This window comes from Rhinolophus sinicus, chromosome 16 (assembly GCF_057876585.1).
Source record: "Rhinolophus sinicus isolate RSI-liver-muscle chromosome 16, RSI-T2T, whole genome shotgun sequence".
Classification (NCBI taxonomy): Eukaryota; Metazoa; Chordata; class Mammalia; order Chiroptera; family Rhinolophidae; genus Rhinolophus; species Rhinolophus sinicus.
Window position 1 is genome coordinate 6,740,618 of NC_142516.1, and position 18,664 is coordinate 6,759,281.

The 18,664-nt window shown below is 50.0% G+C and overlaps 1 protein-coding gene and 1 long non-coding RNA gene across 2 annotated transcripts; both read right to left on the bottom strand.

Moving 5' to 3' along the window:
* Positions 1–6,847: 6,847 nt before the first annotated feature.
* Positions 6,848–12,353, bottom strand: LOC141571193 (uncharacterized). Its single transcript, XR_016019185.1, has 3 exons — positions 12,224–12,353; positions 10,802–10,963; positions 6,848–7,378 (listed from the first exon to the last, which is right to left on the bottom strand). It is a non-coding gene; the product is annotated as an uncharacterized LOC141571193 (long non-coding RNA).
* Positions 12,354–12,877: 524 nt separating this feature from the next.
* On the bottom strand, positions 12,878–18,580 carry SWI5 (SWI5 homologous recombination repair protein; the record flags this gene model as incomplete). The annotated part of the gene is given in 5 exon segments (XM_019728974.3): positions 12,878–13,218; positions 15,124–15,218; positions 15,900–16,021; positions 17,998–18,046; positions 18,366–18,580. Coding segments are annotated over 5 exon segments (546 nt in total), but the record flags the coding sequence as incomplete, so codon positions are not given.
* Positions 18,581–18,664: the final 84 nt, after the last annotated feature.

Consider the following 18,664-nt stretch of genomic DNA (forward strand, 5'->3'; position numbering starts at 1 on the left):
CAGTCTTTTGGGGGAAAAAAAGCTCACCTGGAGACATCTTTGAGAATCCGGATTCTAACTTCAGCTCTTGGATTCTGACTCAATAGGTCTAGAGTGGGGCCCAGAAACCTAAATGATGGGGTACGGAGAGCTGGGTTAGTGAACACATCTAAGTTCTGGGAAGATGGCACACCAGAGAGGGCATGGACGCTCTGTGCCCCTCGCCCCATGCCTTGCCCCGTGCACCTCTTCCATTTGCCTGTTCCTGAGCTGTACCCTTTATAATAAAATGGTAAACGTAAGTAAGTGTTCAAGCAAATTATCAAACGAGGAAGAGGTCATGAGAACTCCCAATTTATAGCCAGTCGGTCATCAGTACAGGTGACAACCTGGGACTTGTGAGTAGCATCTGAACTCTGACCTGTGGGATCTGTGTTAACTCTGGGCAGGTAGTGACAGAAGTGAGTTAAGTTATAGGACACCCAGTCCACGTCCACCGAGAATTGCAGAATTTGGTTGGTGTGGAAAACCCCACACATTAGGATGTCAGAAGTCCTGTGTGCAGGGAGGAGACAAAATTTTCTTTGACCTGCCTGTGTTTAGTGTAGGTGTGTTGAATGAACCCAAATGGTTAATTTATTAAAGTGGAATTATACACAGCAGGTCACAATTGTCTTCTTTCACTTAAGAGAGCATGGCCATTTCTCCCCGTCTGTCCCTCGGGTATGGGTGCTCTTTGCTCCAGACCCTGTGGCGGTGGCCAGACACACCAGACTGTCTCTGAGGAAGGCCCGACCTCTTCCCCATGGAGCAGATTGTTGCTGCTAAGATAGGGCAGCTTCCCCAAAGGTCTGGTTTCCAGCCAGTGGGTTCAACAAATATTTACTTAGTGCCTACAATCTGTCATCCTGTTGTACACACCAGGAACTACACCAGTAAACAAGACAGGCCAAACACCAGCGGGAGACAGGGGGGGGCAATGTTTATTTAATAGGGCTGCCTGAGAAGTGGTCATTTGAATAAAAAGCTGAAGGAGAAGAGACACGGAGCCAGGAGGGAGCTGGAGGAAGAAGCCTGGGAAGCCGAGGGAACAGCCAGTACAGTTTTAAATGGTATGTGACTTATCAGGACAACCATGTCATAGGTAGAGATGCCTTGTCCACTGATTGGCTGACTGCCTGAGAAGGAGAAGCACCTTGAGGCCTTTACACCTGAGGCAAGTTGTCTTGTATCCTCAAAGCAGGCCTGGGACCGCTTGCATCAGAATTGCCTGTGACCCAGAATCCACTGTGCGGCCAGGACACTGGACAGAAGATCTGAACCCAGGTCCTCTGTGCATTTTGTTTAACCTCACAGGGTTGACAGCGAGTGTGTTCAGTGTTTGCTCCTTTGGAGGGGCCCCCACCCCTTGGGTCTCTCATCCAGCACTTACCCCGATAACTTCAAGAGAAAGTAGAAATTGGCTGCCACTCGGTTTCCCTGAAAGGCTGGATGGATGTTGTCACTGGAAATTGTTCCCAGGGCCCAGTACCAGCCCTGAATGTGGGCAGGTTTGGTGGTAACCTGAAGGGAAGTTGATGACGGTGATATTGGTAACAGTGGCTGTCATCTATCGAGGGCTTCTGACGTGCCTGAGTCTGTGCTCAGAGCTTTCCATTCACCACCGCAGTTGCTCCCACGATCCTAGTATGGAAGTATTATGATTTATCCCGACTTTATGGGTAAGGAAAGCTGCAAGGGAGAGACAAGAGACATCCTGCCCAACAGAGAACATCTGTCTTCCTAGGACCTGCCCCTCTGTGATTTCTGAGCAGGTAGCGACTAGAGGTGTCAGTTTCACCTACAGGCCTCCTGCATCTCTGCCCCAGAGGTGGGTTCGGACCCATCTTCCCTACCTCAAGATCACCCTGACTTGTGACTAGGCTGAACTATGAGCAAGTAACCACCTGTGCTTACTCAAGCCACATGCACTGCCCAAGGCAGCTAGCCCTTCTTCCTGCTCAGGACCGCCAGACTTCTGCCTACCACCCACTCTTAACACTGCCCCTCCCTCACACCAGAATTCCCAGGGAATTTAATCTCCATTTTACAGATGGGGACACTGAGGCACCAAGAAGGTAATATACTTGCCTGAGCCTCACAGTCAGTCAAGGGTAGATTTAAATTGGGTAGTCTGGCTCCAGAGCCCATGCTCTTAATCTCTCTTAACCATGGCCTCCCTCTCTTGACCTTGGCCGAACCTAGGCCCGGCCCATGTGTGCCCTGGGTGTGTCCCCTGTGAGATTTTCCCATTGAGTCAGGGGGAGATATGTATAATTGAATCTCATCTAAGAGTCGTGGCTCTGTTAGGAAGCATATGGAAATACATATTTCTGCATGTGGAAAATTCAGAATGAAATCAAGCAATACTTGCATTAGAGGGATTTAATACAATGGTGAAGAAACCTGGGTGGGGGCAGAGGGTGTTTTCAAATCTCAGTTAGTTGGAAAAAAATTAGTTAGATGGAACCCAGCATACACGGGCAATCACACCACCTCACTTGGAGTCCTTACTGACACAGAAATTATAAATGAGCAGTCAGAGTGGCCTATCGTGGTCTCAGGATTGAGGGGGCAGGACCCCTGAGTCGTGACCAAACATTCAATATGCGGCCTCAGTCTGCTGGGAAAACCACCCCAAATCCCTTGGAATGGGAAAATGTTTTCCTTAGTAGGTGTCTTTAACCCTGAAAAGGCTAGACATGAACAATGATTGCTTAATTGTGCCAAATGTTTTAAGCAACATGAGATTTGTAAGTTGAACTTTAAATTTTAAGTCAAATTATTGGGTTGATTATTTCAATAAATAGACTGTTTTTAAAGCCAAAGAAAGTGTGAATAATTCTTTCTGTGCACAAAACATTCTCTCAAGGACACCAGCAACTTCAACAAACCCACAGGCCTCCACATTTGCCAGTTGCCTGCCAGTAACATGGGCCCTGGGGCTCGCTGGGGAGGAGGGGTGCGGCCCGGCCCCTCCATGGCTGCTCATTGAGCTGGGCTTTGGTGGCAGAAGGGCCTGTTCGTGAACCCTGACTGGCACTGGATGATTTGACCTCTGTGAGACCTGTCAACCTAAAAAGAACAGGTCAAAGTGAGAGGCAACAGCATTTATTTGAGATCAAGAAGAACAGCTAATCGGGAAGCACTGATTCTGGCAAAAACCCAGTGTTCTGATTAGAAGGCAAAGGAGAAAAAAAAATAGAAGGCAAGGGGTATTTATGAAAAAGGGAAGGGGAACAATTACATCAATCAAAGGAAGGAATTTCTATATGTACAGATAAGCTAACATAGTAATGCTAATTCTAAAGAATGTTTTTAATTTTTAGTCTGGTAGCCCTGATAGTATCTGCTTTCTAAGTTATCTTTGCAAACAGTTGTTTGGGACATAATGTTGCTTTCGACCCAATCCAAAGGTTAATTTGCCCTGTTTTAGCATTCCAAAGATTTGGGGAGTGAGACTGGTAAGGCAGTTCTGATATGGCAGCTCAGACTCCATTTCAAAGTGGCTCCATTTATATCATTTTTTTTACAGACCAGACCACCTATCTGTAAAATGGAATTAAAATGACACCCCCTTGGTCATTCCCTAATTCAGTCCCCCCCCGCCCCCCCCATGTAGTAATCATGTACTTCTGCGGGCCAGCTACTGCTCTGGCACTGGGGACTGAGTGTTGTCAACATAAGAAACATCCAAACCTGCAGAGAATGTTTATGAGTTTATTTGAGCCAAACTGACGACATATGCCAGGGAGCAAGATCTCATACACTCTGGAAAAACGAAAGTTTTGCAGTTTTGTTATGCTTTTGAAATTAAGGAGCATACCTAAGGAAGATTACCATGGAGATGGGAGAAAGCAGGGTGGGGGGAAAGGGGTTGGATTACGGGATAGGATAGTTAAGATGATTTTCTCTCTTGAGTGTGGGTGCATCTTAGGAGTGTCTGAAAAGAGGCATTTCAAAGGGGTGTTCACCTAGAGGCACAGAAACAACGGACAGAGCTGGCTTGAGGCAACAATAAACCTTTTACTAAAGAAGTTACCGTCTGGGGCATGAACTCCCACCAGGACCTGCCCAGTTAGGAATGTATGATCAGATCACTCTGTGAGATCACTTTCCATAGAACCCCTTTTTCTATCCAGTGTGGAAGGACAGACAGGTCCTTGGTCTCAGGGAGCTTGGCTGGTGAAAGGAGCAGACAAGAAAATAGTGGGAAGAAAAGAAGAAAAGACAGAAAAAAAATTAGAAAAAAAAGACAGAAAATAATGGGAGAGATGTGCTTTTGGAAGGAACTGAAGCAAGATGAGTGAAGTGGAGTCTAGGCGTCCAGGAGGGGCTCTCTGAGATGGTGACCTCTAAGCTGGGACCTGGATGCCAGAGGAGCAGCCCATGCAGACATCCAGAGGTAGAGCTTTCTAGACAGAGGAACGCATACCAGGCCCTGAGGTGGTGTGGCTGGCTCAGAGTGGGCAAAGGATGGAGAAGGGGGCAGGGCTCCCATGGGGCCCCAGGGAGGAGAAACCATTGGGGTCCATTCCGGGGGGGCGGGAGTCCCCAGGGAGTGAGGCCTGAAGCTTATACAATTTGGGGGCCTCTAAGACAAAGACTGAAGCTTGAATGTCATTAGCTTCATGGTAACCCACCTTTGCCATGTAGTAATAGCAGGTATCAGAAATAGAAGCAGAGAGAACTTTTAAAAAAAGCAGTGATCTCTATTCTCTTTTAAATACGATTTTCAACTTCACATGTTTTGGTGCACAGTTCTAGACAAGTGCCTGCAGTTACCTCCCTGCAGTTACCTCCCTAACCACGACCACTGGCAGGTGACAGACAGGTCCATCACCCCACAAAGTCCCTCAAGTTTTCTGCTTTGCAGTTGACCCCTCCCCCTCCCAGTCCGTGGCAAGTCCTGGTCTAGTTTCTGTTCCCATAATTTTGTTTACTCCAGAATGTCACACAAGTGGAATCAGACAGTGTATAAACTTTGGAGTCTGGCTTCTTTCAGCATCATGCATCTGAGATTCCCATGTTAGCTACATCGGGAGTCCATTCCATTTTATTACCGTGTAGCATTCCGTGGCATGGAGGTATCCCTGTTTGTTTACTCTTTCACTAGTTGAAGGACTTCTCGAGGTTTTTAGTGATTATGAATAAAGCTAGAGAGAGCTTCTTTCTTTGACATATACTGTTGCTTCCTACTTCACTGAGAAACTAGAAACAATTGGAAGGGGACTCGCTTCACCACTTCCCCTCCTCCCTGCATCCGGGTCCAAGGGCTGGAGAGTGTGGAGTTAGTATTTGGTGGAGACAGAGTTTGGGTTTTGCAAAATGAAAAGAGCTATAGAGATGGATGGTGGTGATAGTTGTACAACAACGTGAATCTATTAATGGCACTGAATTGTACCCTTAAAAATGGTAAAAGTGGTACATTTTATGTATATTTAATACGTATTTTACCCTAAAGAAGTCCCAAGCAGAAAAACAAACCTAAACTCTCGGCCTCACATCTCTCCAGGTACTGTTTCTCTGCCTCCTATAAGAGCAAAACTCCTGGAAAGGTCATCTCTAGTCACTGTCCGCACTTCTCACTGCATGCTCCCCAGAACCCACTCTAATCAGAGGTTCACTCTCCACTGCTCTCCAGGAACGGCTCTCGCCAAGATCAGCAAAGACCTCGAGACATCCATCGGCTCCTTCTAAGCTGCAAGTGACACAGCTGGTCACTGCCTCCTCCTGGAACAGTTTCGGGAGCCTTCACTGGGTCTTCTCTTCGCTCCTTCTCGGTTTCCTTTGCTGGATCCTCCTCCTCCCCCAGCTCCCCTCACTGGGGCCCACAGATTCCATTCTGGTCCTTCTCTCGGTCCACACCCACTCCTCGGTGATCTCAGTCGGAAATCACCTGGCTGTCAATACCATCGGTATGTTACACTGCTGGTACCTACATTGATACCTCTCACCTACCTATGCCATGAACTCCATCCCCAAATGCCTATTGCTTAACATCGCCACGTCCATGATGAGTTGGCATCTCAAACCTAACAGAACCCACAGACTTCCCCTTTCCAGTAAATCACAACTCCACCCTTCCAGTTGCTCAGGCCCAAATCCTAGCAGACCTTTTCCCATCAGCAAATCCTACTGGCTCTACCTTCAAATGCTGTTGTTTCCAGATTCCAACCACCTCTTACCATCTACCTGCGTCCACCCTTGCATCGCCCCCACCATGTGGACAGAGGGATTCTGTAAAAATGCAAGTCTGATCTCCTTAATTTTCTGCTCAAAGTCCTTCCCATCTTGTCTAGAATAGAAGCCAGAGTCCTTTCAGTGGCTTGAAAGGCCCCCAAATCTGCCCTATTTCCTCTCTTTTCCCTGCTCCCCTCTTTGATCACCCGTTGAGTCCATATTGGTTTCTACACTGTTCCTCAAATGCTCCTGCCTCCTCCTGCTGTTCCCCCCAAGTATTCACAGGCCCCCCCAAACCACTCCTGTAGGTCTCTACTCCTCTGATAAAAACTGTCTCAGAGTGGGCCCCTTCCTGGGCCCAGGACCTCAATTTGATTTCAGTAAATATATATTGGGGTAGAAGAGAGGCCCAAATTTAATAAGCTTGAGGTTCTATCCCTTTTCCCTGACTTATTTTTTCCCCCAACACTCATCACCATCTGAAGAATGATTTCTTTTTTATTTGCTTTATTGTCTGTCTCCCCCACCTTAGAATATAATCTCCACAAGGAAAAATATTTGTTGAATGAATGAATGAATGTCAATGCCCAGATAGCTGCAGCTTTCACGGTAAGAATTTTCTCTTCATACACTCCCAACCCACTGCCCTCTCCCCCCTCTGCTAAGTGCCCCCTCTTTTATTCCTTCCCAGCCCCCCTCTCCGCACCCCTTCCCAGACCCCACTGCACCCAGAATGTTGGCTCATTAAGGTCCCACTTTAAGCTATAAGGACTTTGCATTCCCCCGGGGACCAGGAATATGCTTAGAATTCACAAGTGTATCATCATAAAATGAACTGACATTTGCCTCTATCTTTACAATCATTAAACCAGCCTTTATATCTGTGATCACTTGTGAAGTGGCCACAGTGGGTATTATTTTACCTACTTTATAGATGAAGAAACAGGTCTGGTGAGGTGGAGCCGCCAGCCCAGCCTCCTGCATCGGTCTATACAGGGCACATCCTGCTCAGCTTTCTCTGTGTGGCCACAAGATAACACACACACACACACACACACACACACACACACACACCCTGTACCTAGAGCACCATCAGCATCTTGATTTCCTGTGCCATATCCTGTTGTCTCTCCTTTGAGCACCTTCGCAGGAGGCGTGGGACTCATCTGGAGATGGGCTGGAATACAGGAGGGACCCACATTAGTCACACGGTCACGGGGACGTTCCTGTCTGGTGACACTCCCTCAGGATACTGCTGGGGGGGGTGGAAGTTGACTAAGAGACAAGCATCGGGTGGGTGGCCCGGGGTGATCGGTGGGGTGGTGAGGCTGTCCCGGGAGCCTTCCAGCTTCCTTGTGTCTGCACAGAAGCCTGCACTCAAAGTGACCCCCTGCCCAGAACTTTTCTCCACGTGGTCCCCATCCCCAACCCATACAGGCACTGTCTGAGGCACTACTAAATCAGAATCGGAAAAAGCACTAAGATGGCAAAACAGGGCGAGCTGTTCCCTGGCAAACCAGCTGGGCAGGTCTGCTGGTGCCAGGGTGGAGGTGGAGCAGCAGGTCAGCTCTAGCCCAGGAACGGAGCTGACAAATGCCTGGGCCTGTGAGAGAGCTCTGGGGAGAAGCCAGAGAAAATCCACCTGGGTTTGATCTAGAGGTGGCTCTTAGGGGCCGGTGGCTCTGGAGATGGGTTTAAAGATAGCTGGTTTGGAGGCAGGATTTGATCGGACATTATTACTGGTATTTAAAGCCATCAACCATTAAGGAACATGCACTGGAGAGGCCAGATTCCGAGAACACCTGGGCTGCTCATTAAAAAAAATATAGGCCTGCCCCAGGCCTGCAAAATCAAAATCCCTGGGGATGAGTTAGGGACCCAAATCTTTACTTTTAAAGCCCTCTCAGATAATTGTGATATTCAGAGGTTTGGAAATTATTACCAGATCTTTAAAGAGCATGTCTCTGGAACCTTCAATCTCTGAGTCTGCTACTTAGCTGTGTTTCCTTGGGAAAGGGGCTTAACCTCTCTGAGCTTCATTTGCTTCACCTAGAAAATGGGAATAACTGTATACCCCTTAGGGCTGCCATTCGGAATACATGCAACAGTCACATTTGAGCGCTAGGCTTTGCGGCCTGGCACAGAGCATGCACTCAGCATGTTAGCTGCTATGATTGTTATTCTAGCTGAGATCCTTTGGGATTCTGGGATGAACACCAGAAGCTGAGGGAGCTAAAGGTCAGGAGAGGACCTGCTCCTGTTCAGAGTTCCTGAGGTGGGAAATGAGAAGTTCACTGAGAAGAGAGCAAAGCCTCCTACTCAGAGGAATTAGCAGAGAGGGGCCAAGGTCAAGCCCAAGGCCAAGGCCGAGGCTGCTCATTTCTGGCCACCGGCCTGGCCACTAGGTCAGGGCCTTGGGCAGATACGACTGGTAAGAAGCACAGCAGAGATTTATGGTTAAGATCTTGGGCTTAAGGGCTCAGTGAGTTCTGGATTCAAATTCTGACTCCTTTTAGCAGTGCGTAACCTTGGGGACGAGACTCAAGAGAGGCTGAACGTCTGCTGAGGAGGCAGGACAGCACCTCGTCAGCCAGGATCTGGAGTTTGCACCCAGATCCAAGCTTGAGCAAGTCACTCCACCCAGCACACTGACCCACAGTCTTTTGTAATGTTGACTACTACCAGCCACCCCTTCTGTGGGAAACCTCGACTGTCACTGCGCCCCTGACCTGGCCTCCCTCCTCTCTTTCCCTCCCTGACGTGTCCCCTTCTTCTGCACGAAGTTAAATGGGGTGCTATTAGGTGACACTGACTCCATGAGGTCAGGCTGCCCAGAAGTGACCCCTTTCGGTCCCCAGGGATGAGAAAGCTGGCTGAATGGCGTTAGTGATGTGAACTCCCACATGTGCCAGGTGATAAATATTTTTAGGTAACATCTACCTGGATGTGATCAAGCTCTGTTCATGCTCTCGCCATGTCAGTTACCCTGGGCTGCCTGTTTTCCAGCACCATCGGGCAGACCCTGAGAAATGGCACAAGTCACTATCCACATCTCCCAACCAGTTGGCTCCTGACTGCCATTAGGGCGGGTCACTTCAGATTCCTGGGAGGGGTGCTGCCAGAGCGAACCCCCTCTCCTGTGTGGGGCGCTCCTAGGATCTAGTTTGCAGCTGGCCAGTGGCGTGGCAGGCCTGGACCTTCCCAGCAGGCCCTGCCAGGGATAGCTTCCCGTGGTTGGGTGAATCTCTGAGCAGACACTGCCCCCTCGAGGCCACCGCCCGCTATGACACCTGGGAGAGGGGACTTCGCACAGTGAACCCAGATGACGCTTTCCTTCCAAGTGTCCTCAATTATCTAGTGCCTTCAAATTGCCCCCAAATGCAAAAGTCTTTGGAGCACTGGCAGGGTATCCATTCTCAACTTGAGAGCCTGGACTCGACTCTAGTGCCTTCCAAAAGAAATGCAACTCAAGGTGACTGCCAGAAAGCAATTATAGAGCCGACTTAGGACTCTAGGTTATCTCTAATTTGTAAAAAACAACAAGGGGCTTAGAGAACAAGTGACAAGTGTCCTTGCTTTCCAGTAACATATGAAATTAGGGTTGAGGATAAGGTTAGAGTTAAGCAAAATAAGTAGTATAGAGTTAAGGGCAAGGGGGAAAGATACCTTGCTATAAAATTTGATGTTAGATACCCAAAAGGGGTGTGAGAAATGAAAATGGGAGAAAGCAAGTATTAGTTACAGGAAGGTCAGACTGAACTAGCTAGTTTGAGAAGTAAAACAAGTTAAGTGGTGCTGTGGTGAGGGTGTGGAGACGGGGCTTGTACAACTGCTGGACACGTATAATACTGTGTACTGCATAGAAATGTGGGAACAAAAGAAACAATCACCAATAACCCTACCATCTTAAATAAACATTACTATTATTTTGGTGCATTCCCTTTGGTATTTTTTCCTGCATGTCTGCCTTTAGTGTCCGTATTGGATTGAATATCTTCATTGGATTTTTTTTTTAACTCATAAGAGTTAAATTATAAAACATGTGAGTTGTAGAAAATAAAAACTGCACCCATCCCCCCCCAAAAAAAGATTGGTTCAAAATTCAGAGTTGGGTTACGATTGTGTTTGGGAAGGGTTCTATTCCCAATCACTCTCCAAGCGGACTGAGTCCCTTAGCATCCTGGGGCCCAATAAGTTATCTGCCTCTGGACCTTTGCAAATGCCATTCCCCCTCCTGGAATACTCCCCCACATCCTTGCCTGGCTGACTCCCCTACAGCGCAGGCATCGATGTCTCTTCTCCTGAGAAGTTTCCCCAATGTCCCAAGTTGGTTAGGTGCCACTCAGAGGGGCTCCTATAACAGCCTTTGATCGAACTGCATTGTCATCGTTTCTTAGTTCCCTGACTTCCTGCTGGCAGGTGAGCCCCATGTGGCAGAGCCCCAGAGACCGTGGTTCCCCAGTTCCTGGCATTGCCTCTGTGTGGGAAGAGGCAAGGCAAGCCAACTGTCCATGTGGAGAAAATGGCGTGAGGTGGAGGAAACCCAAAGAAGGGGGTCACTTCTCCTGGGGTTCCCACCCTTCCGAGCCTGGCCACTTACCTCTCTTCTTCCTCCTCGACTGTAAAATGATGTGACCCACAAGTTGAGAGGGGAGTGCGTCAGGTGAGGTGACTGCTGTGTGGCCTAAGACGTTAAGAATCTCAGGAGTCCATTCTAGTCCTGGCTCCATCTCCAGCTAGATTGCTAGCTGTCACCCAAGACCTAAGGGAACAGGATCACGGCCACATTCAATTAGGCAAGTACTGACTATGCGTGAGGTGCAGGTGGGAAGGGCATCGTTCGAGATGAATCTGACAGTCTTGTCCTTAGAGGGTACTTGGTCTGTTGAGGCCAGTGCAAGGTCTCACGGAGTGGGGTCCAGGTTAGAAGCCTGGGGTCAGGAGCCAATAGGCCTGGGCTCTTGTCCCAGCTCTGCCACTGTGTGACTTTGACAAGTTGCTTCTACTCTCTGAGCCTTAGTTTCCTTATCTGCAAAATGGGGACAATAGTAAAACCTATTTCATGACGTGGTTGTGAAAATGTGGTGACATTAAGATGTGAAAGTTTAAGAAATGGCCAGAAAAGCCCCCAAATGAGAATGCATACAGGCTTTCATGGTGAATCTAGAAGGGCGCATAGGTACAAACAGTGACTGCAGTCTGGAGTAGGACTGAGGAAGATGGGGTGCTCTCCAGCCCCGAAGGGAGCTGGGCTGCAGTGTTCCCAGCCACTGGGTCCTGTGCAGCTGCTCACCAGATCCTTGAAGTGCCCTTTGGAGCTAGGTACTAGTGGCTGAGACAGCAGCTACCGTGTTTCCCCGAAAATAAGATCTACCCTGAAAATACACCCCAGTTAAGCTTGTCAGCCAGCCAGACAGATGCATTCAGTACGTTATGATGATGTTCCAGAAGATGACATGACTGTATTTAAATAAATTTAGATTGTTGTACATGAAAAAATAAGACATCCCCTGAAAATATGCCCTGTGTCTTTTGGAGCAAGTTAATTTAAGGCCTGGTCTTATTTTCTGGGAAATACGGTAATGCCCATTGACTATCCACGTGTTCACTTTCATTTCCCAGCCTCGCTAAGTCAATTTGAGCCAAGTGACTGGTTCTGGACAATTGTCTGTGAGCAGAAGTGATGTCTGCCGATTTTGAGGTCAGTTTGGAGTTGATGTGTCTTCTCCATATCTTTTCTCCTGCTGTGGGTCCCGGTGGTAAAGCTCTGACATTTGAGGGCTACCAGACCCTCATCAGACGTTGTGAGACAAAGAAACCTTTAGTGGGTTCAGCCGTGGAGATTTGGGGGTGGTTTGTTGAGGCAGCTCATGCTAATGGCCTTGCTGCATACAGTACTACTATTATTTCCACTTATGGAGGCCAGGTCACTTGCTCATAGCCACACAGCTTGTAAGTGGGCAGAGCTGGAACTCAAACCCAGGCTGGACTCGCATGGCCGGTTTTTAGAAACTATACTTACTTCACCTCATTACAGCCTGTCCCCAAGCGCTGCTGTCCCATCTGATATCTTCTGAGAATGTCCAGCAGGAGAGGGCCAGAGGGGCAGCTGGTATAGTCAGGCCACTTAGAAAGTCTGGTGTGAAATCCTGCCATTCTGGATTGCACGGAGCTGTTGCAATACTCTAGTTTCACTCCCACCAGTGATGGTTGGTCATAAGCAACACCCAATGAGGAAATGACAGCTCACCCTTGCTCCATAGAAGTTACAGCTGGCGACTGGAACCTTCATTCTGTAGATGGATTTACAAGGGATGGATTCCTCCCAATGTTGCTATTTCATTCTCAGCTCTTACCCGCTTGTCCCCCAACCCAGAAAAGCAGTACTGAAAATTATCAGCTCCAGAGATAGACTTGATCTCAAATTCCTGCTCTGCCACTTACAGGTTGTGTGACTTAGGCAAGTCACTTCACCTCTCTAAGCCTCAATTTCCTCATCTGTAAAATGGGGATAGCAATACTAATTCCTCATAGGATGGCTGTAAGCATTAGAGATAATGCATGTAATGCACTGAGCACAATGCCTGGCACAGGTAAGACGGTTATAACAAAGGCAGGCTCTCTTTCTCCCAGGTGAGATAGGGAGTTATCAGAGGAGAGGGAATCAGCGTACAAATTCACACCAAGATCATTCATGTTTATTTACAAATAGGATACACACACAGGAATCACTGGGACATCTTAGGAACCTCAGAGCGGGGAACACACTTTCATCCCTGTCCCCCTCTTTGCTGGGCTCCCTCCTGACTCAGTTTGGGCTTGCTAGAAAGGGGCTTCTGACACTTTCTTGCTGGAAAGCCTGTAGGTGCACTGTAGGTTAGGCTCTCGCTGCTTCTCATGTCCACATCCGCCTGTCCCAGTGGGCCGTGGACAAGGGGCTGGGAGCCTCTGCTCAGTCGTTCATGTCCAGACCAAACTCTGGATACAACTCTTTGGTGGTGACACCTCGGATCACAGCTGAAAAGAAGGATGAATGTCCAGTGGGAGGAGTGGGAGAATGGCCAAAGCCTTGACCCACCCAGGACTCATTCTTGCACCTTCTTCCTGCTCCCCTACTTGCCAAGATAACCCTGCTGCTACTCCTCCCAGGCCCCTCCACCATGGGCCCTGCCTCCTGGCCACCCCAAACTAGACTCACAGAACCCTCACCCCAGAGGAGTCAAACAAAGCTGCCCTGGAATCCTTTCTCCACACAGAGTCACTAGAGGCATCTGCTGAAAATGGAAATGTACATTTACATTGTTTCCAGGGCCTGCTGAAAGCCCGCTCCTTAGCCTGGCTCATGGGCCATGCCCTGGCTGTTTGGTGACGTGCTGTTCCTCCTGTGCCCTCAAAGGCTCTTCTTTCCTCCCATGGGAAGGGCTCTCCTCGGAGGGCCCCCGACCACCTTATCTCACCCCACCTGCCACCCTATCCCTACACCTCAATAGTCTCAGTCTCTGCCATTTGTCTCCTACATAGCACTTAACACAGTTTATAATTCATTCGTGTTCCTTTACTTAATGACCATTCCCCTTCCCCACGCTAACACCAAAACAGAAGTCGCGTGAGAACAGAGACCTTAAAGCGTCTGCTTCTCCAACGTGAGCCCACGCCCTGGACAATAGCGCAGGGCAGACAAGTCTGAAGCTGGGGTCTATCTAACAGGCACTAACACCCTCACCATTAGGACTCCAGCCCCTCACGCTCCTGTCTTCCTGGGCCCTGCCCATCCTCCTCTCTTCATCCATCTGTATTTCCCTCCCGGTTTTCTCCTTCCCCTCCTTTGGGACCCATTCCCCCACTGAAATACAGAGAAGCCCTCCCAGCTGCGGAATCCAGGATGCTGACAGGCAATTCTACCACACATGATAAAACTCCTGCAGCAGGGGCCGGCCCGGTGGCTCAGGCAGTTGGAGCTCTGTGCTCCTAACTCCGAAGGCTGCCGGTTCGATTCCCACATGGGCCAGTGGGCTCTAAACTACAAGTTTGCCAGTTCAATTCCTCAAGTCCCGCAAGGGATGGTGGGCTCCACCCCCTGCAACTAAGATTGAACACGGCACCTTGAGCTGAGCTGCTGCTGAGCTCCCAGATGGCTTAGTTGGTTGGAGCGGGTCCTCTCAACCACAAGGTTGCCGGTTCGACTCCCACAAGGGATGGTGGGCTGCACCCCCTACAACTGGCAACGAAACTGAACCTGGAGCTGAGTTGCGCTCTCCACAACTAAGACTGAAAGGACAACAACTTGACTTGAAAAAAAAAAAAAGTCCTGGAAGTACACACTGTTCCCCAATAAAGTCCTGTCCTGCAGCAGCTGGACCTACAGCCCCTGCCTTGAACACTATCCCAAATGGTCACCGGCCACAGTGCCCACCAATCCAAGCCAGGTGATACATCCGCAGCAACCTACAAAAGTCCTTACCTCCCAGGTGGGCTGTCCGAGCCAGCACAGACACAGAGGTGTCTGTGCCTTGGCTAAGCCCTCTGGTTAGTAAGACTGTGTTCAAGGAAGAATAAAATACCCCTTCAAGCGTCGCCCTCGCACTTTTTGCATCTACAGCAAGTCAGCCACTTGAGGCCAGGATGGAGTCTTCATCAGTCTGAGAAGACTGGGAACCCTAGTCTTCAGGGCAGCAGGTGGGCAAGCCCATGCTCAAACCTGCCTGCAGCTCCAAAGCAGATCCTACAGTGGAGGGAAAAATCCCCAGGGAGCTGTACAACTGCTTCGCCAGGTGACTGGAGGACAGGGGCACTCAGAGAGTGGGGCAGCTGTGAAGGGTGGGAGGGCTGGCACGTGAGAAGGCCCAGGAGCAGAAGGCAACCACCCTTGGGGTGGGGGACTCCTTCCAAGCCCCGGTGCTCCCCTGGAGTCCCGCGTCTCACCGAGTTTGCCCAGCAGCATCTGGCCTGCGTCCTTGACGTTGTTGTACTCGTGCAGCTGGGAGATGTGCTCATCCAGCTCATCCACACTGTAGCCTCTGGGTCAGAGGGGAGGGAGAGAATCGTTCAGAAAGCTGATGAGGACGCAAGGTTCAGAGAGTAATGAGGCATCTACTTAACAAATGGTCACCAAGGGCCTACTAGGTGCGCTACCCTGGGGACGTAGAGATGGCAACACAGACACTGCCCACTGAAGATTACAGCAGGGCAGGGGTCAGCCCCTCGTACATGCTCCCTGTGCCCTTAGGGAGGAGTCCCAACCACACTGCTACTGGGACCCTGGCCATAGCTGGGCACATCAGTGGCTAATCAGATCCCCTCAAGTGTGCAATGCACATTCAAAAGCTGCTCAGTCTGTGCCATGTGGCTGGAGCAAGGGGTGTGAGAAAATGCAGGAGTTGTGCAAGAACCAGCACCTCCCAGACACTGAAAACCCCACCTGCAGAGACAGAATGGAGTCCGGGTGCAGACAGGTGCAGAGCCGAGAATGTGGGCCCTGGAGAGAGACTGGGAGAGCGACAACCTCCATTCCTGCCAGCTTCCCAGTCCTAGTTCTTGGTCCACCCAGCCTGACCACACCTGACCTGAGAGGCTGCTGAGACACCCTGAACCCAACGGTACGGTTCTGTTTTTATGCTGAGCTAGTATGGCTGGGTTGCAGTTACTGGGCTTGAGTTAAAAGTTATCTGAACTATGCTGAGGAAGCCAGCGAGACTCACTCAGATATTAACTGGGAGAGCTCCTCGTCCAGCACGTCCCTCTTCTCCTTCAGTTTCTGAATGTCAAGGCACATGGAATCCTCGTTGGCCCCAGCAGCCTGGCCAGACTTGGGAGATGGCCGCTGAGTGGCACAAAAAGTCATTAGCCAGATGGAGCCATTGTCCACCATTCAGAACCTACAATTTGTCCCGAATAGCCTCTCCCCACGTCTGCTTGGTAATAGACACCTCCCCACGCCCGAATAAGACCACATTTCCCAGCTTCCCTTGGAATTAGATGTGGCCCTAAAACTAACTTCTGGCAAATGGAACTTAATCAGAAATGGTGTATGCAACGTGACACTGGAGCTGAGCCGTGTCTTGGATGATGAGATAAGACGCCACGTTGAAGATGAGGTGCAACAAGACAGAGCCCTGGGTCCCTGATGACTGTTTAAAGCCATTATTATTTGGGGTTTTCATTCACTCCCAGCCCAACCCAATTCTAACTAAAGGACCATATCTGACTCCAGAGAATCCACGTCAGGTCTACTTGGATTCTTCTCTCAAGTCTGTGATGTTGCTGGGTTTATTTCATTGGGTGACAAAATCTTTCTCTGGGACTACAATTCACCTTTGCTGTTTCTGCCTCTCAAAGCTGCAAAGGCCAGTGCCTGGTACGCTGCTACTGTTCAGGAAACGTGTGTTGGATCAACTGTATGAACGCCACCAGAACAGACAGAGGAAGACGTGGTTCCAATCTTCCAGCCAGTCAACAAAGACTACCAGGAGCTGCCAAAGGCTCCAGGGGTTCAGCAATGGAAAAGACAGCAAGCCTGGCCCCTGCCTTAATGGAACCGATAGCCTAGTCCCAAATATAAAACACCCAACACCTATGCTCTTCTTCCAGAGATCTCCATTTAAAGTTCTACTCACAGGTCACACTTCATCAGAAAGGCCTTCTCTGACCACCCCATTTAAATGGGTACTTCTCAAAGACTCACTATCCCTTTGTCCTGATGTTTTATGACATCTGTCACCACCGGACTTGTTATGCCTTTCAGTGAAAATATTATCTTCCTTCCCCCCCCTTTCTTCTGCCACCCCCCCCCCCCCCCAGTTCAAGCCGTTGTTTCTCAGTCTAGTTGTATAGCCCATGCTGGTATTGAGTCTTGCGCTCCCCCAGGCTGAGGCAGTTGGTCACAGGTCAGCCGCTCACAGCAGCTCACGCCAACCTCCGGCTGCTCACGGCAGCCCAGCTCCAGAAAGAGCTGTTGATCACAATCTTAGCTATAGAGGGCGCAGCTCACTGGCCCATGTGGGAATAGAACCCGAGGCCTTCGCCATTAGGAACACGGCACTTCCACAGCCTGAGCCACCAAGCCAGCCAGGAAATATTATTTTCATTGTTGGCCTTACACCACTGGAGTGTAAGCTCCATGAGGGCAGGGACTTTGTTAGACTCACTGCTGATTGCACTGTGTCTACAGTAGTACCCGGCACATGGTAGGCATTCAATAAAATGTATCTAATGAATGCATGAATTACAAATAACTAATCAACTAACTACAAGTCTCAAAAGTGCTTTGAAGTACAGTGTGCTACAGGAGTGTCTAACAGGGTCGCTGGACTAAGCTAGAAGATGGGGGTGAGGGTTCTCTGAGAAGCTCAATTCTACAGGACGAGTAGACACAGCTTGGCAAAAAGCTGGAAGAGTATTCCAGACAGAGGACAGACAGTATATCCAAACGCCCTAAGACAGGAGAGAGCACATACGTTGGAGGGAATGAGAAGGGTTTACGCGTAGGTGGGATGGGTGAAGGAGGGCATGGTGGTGTCAAAAAGAACCAACCACTTGTGGTGCTGTCAGGAAGGAGAGACAGAGCCCACTTGGAGAGCCTGGGGGGCCATTGACAAAGACAGGGCACTGCTTCTTCTTTGAAGCTTGGTGGGCACGAGGAAAAGAAGGGGAAGGGCTGAGAAATAACCCGGAGTTTCTTTGGATAAGGGAAACCTTGCAGAGGGCTGGGGGTGGGTCAGCTGCTGTGGGGATGGAGAGGCCGGCGAGCAGCAGCAGTACTTACACGGCGGAGGGTAAGGGGGGCGCAGGCATACTCACAGGGGATCGGAAGGCCCCGCCGCAACTTTTGGAAAGTCCTGGTTGAGTCCTGGAGCGGAATCCGAGAGAAAAAATGGCTGATTGGACCTAGAGTCTGCTCCTGGAAGAAGGGGTACTGTGGGGGTGTTGGAGGAGTTGGGGAGTAGGAGCTACCGGCATTGGACCCAGTCGGGAAGGGGGCAGATACGCTCCCGGGATCAGGGCGGAGATCCTCGAGGAAGGAGAGATTCTGATAGGATGGAGTGTGTAGACTGGGTCGGGGTCCCGAGGCGATCTCTGGGATGAGAAAGTCTGGGGCAGACTTATGGGAGTCAGGTCAGGGATTGTGAAGGGATGAGTTTTCCCCCTGCTGTCCGCTCCTAGCCCACCTCCTGAGCCCTGGGGTCCGGGGCCCCCGTTTCGGGGGGGTTTGCTGTGCAGAAGGGTCCAGGGCGAGGGACGCAGTGCGGCCTCTCAGGTCCGCGGGTTAATCAGAAGCCTGCGATGGAGCCCAAGCACCGTCGCACAACGAGCTGCGCGCGCAGCCTGAGAAAGACGGCCCCTCCCCTCCCCGAGGTGGGCGGAGACAGCGGCCGTACGCGCATCTTTTGTCGTGACGTCTTTCTCATAGACCAATAGTATTAGATAATTGAGGCCTTGCCCACACCGCTGCAGCCTAGATACCCCG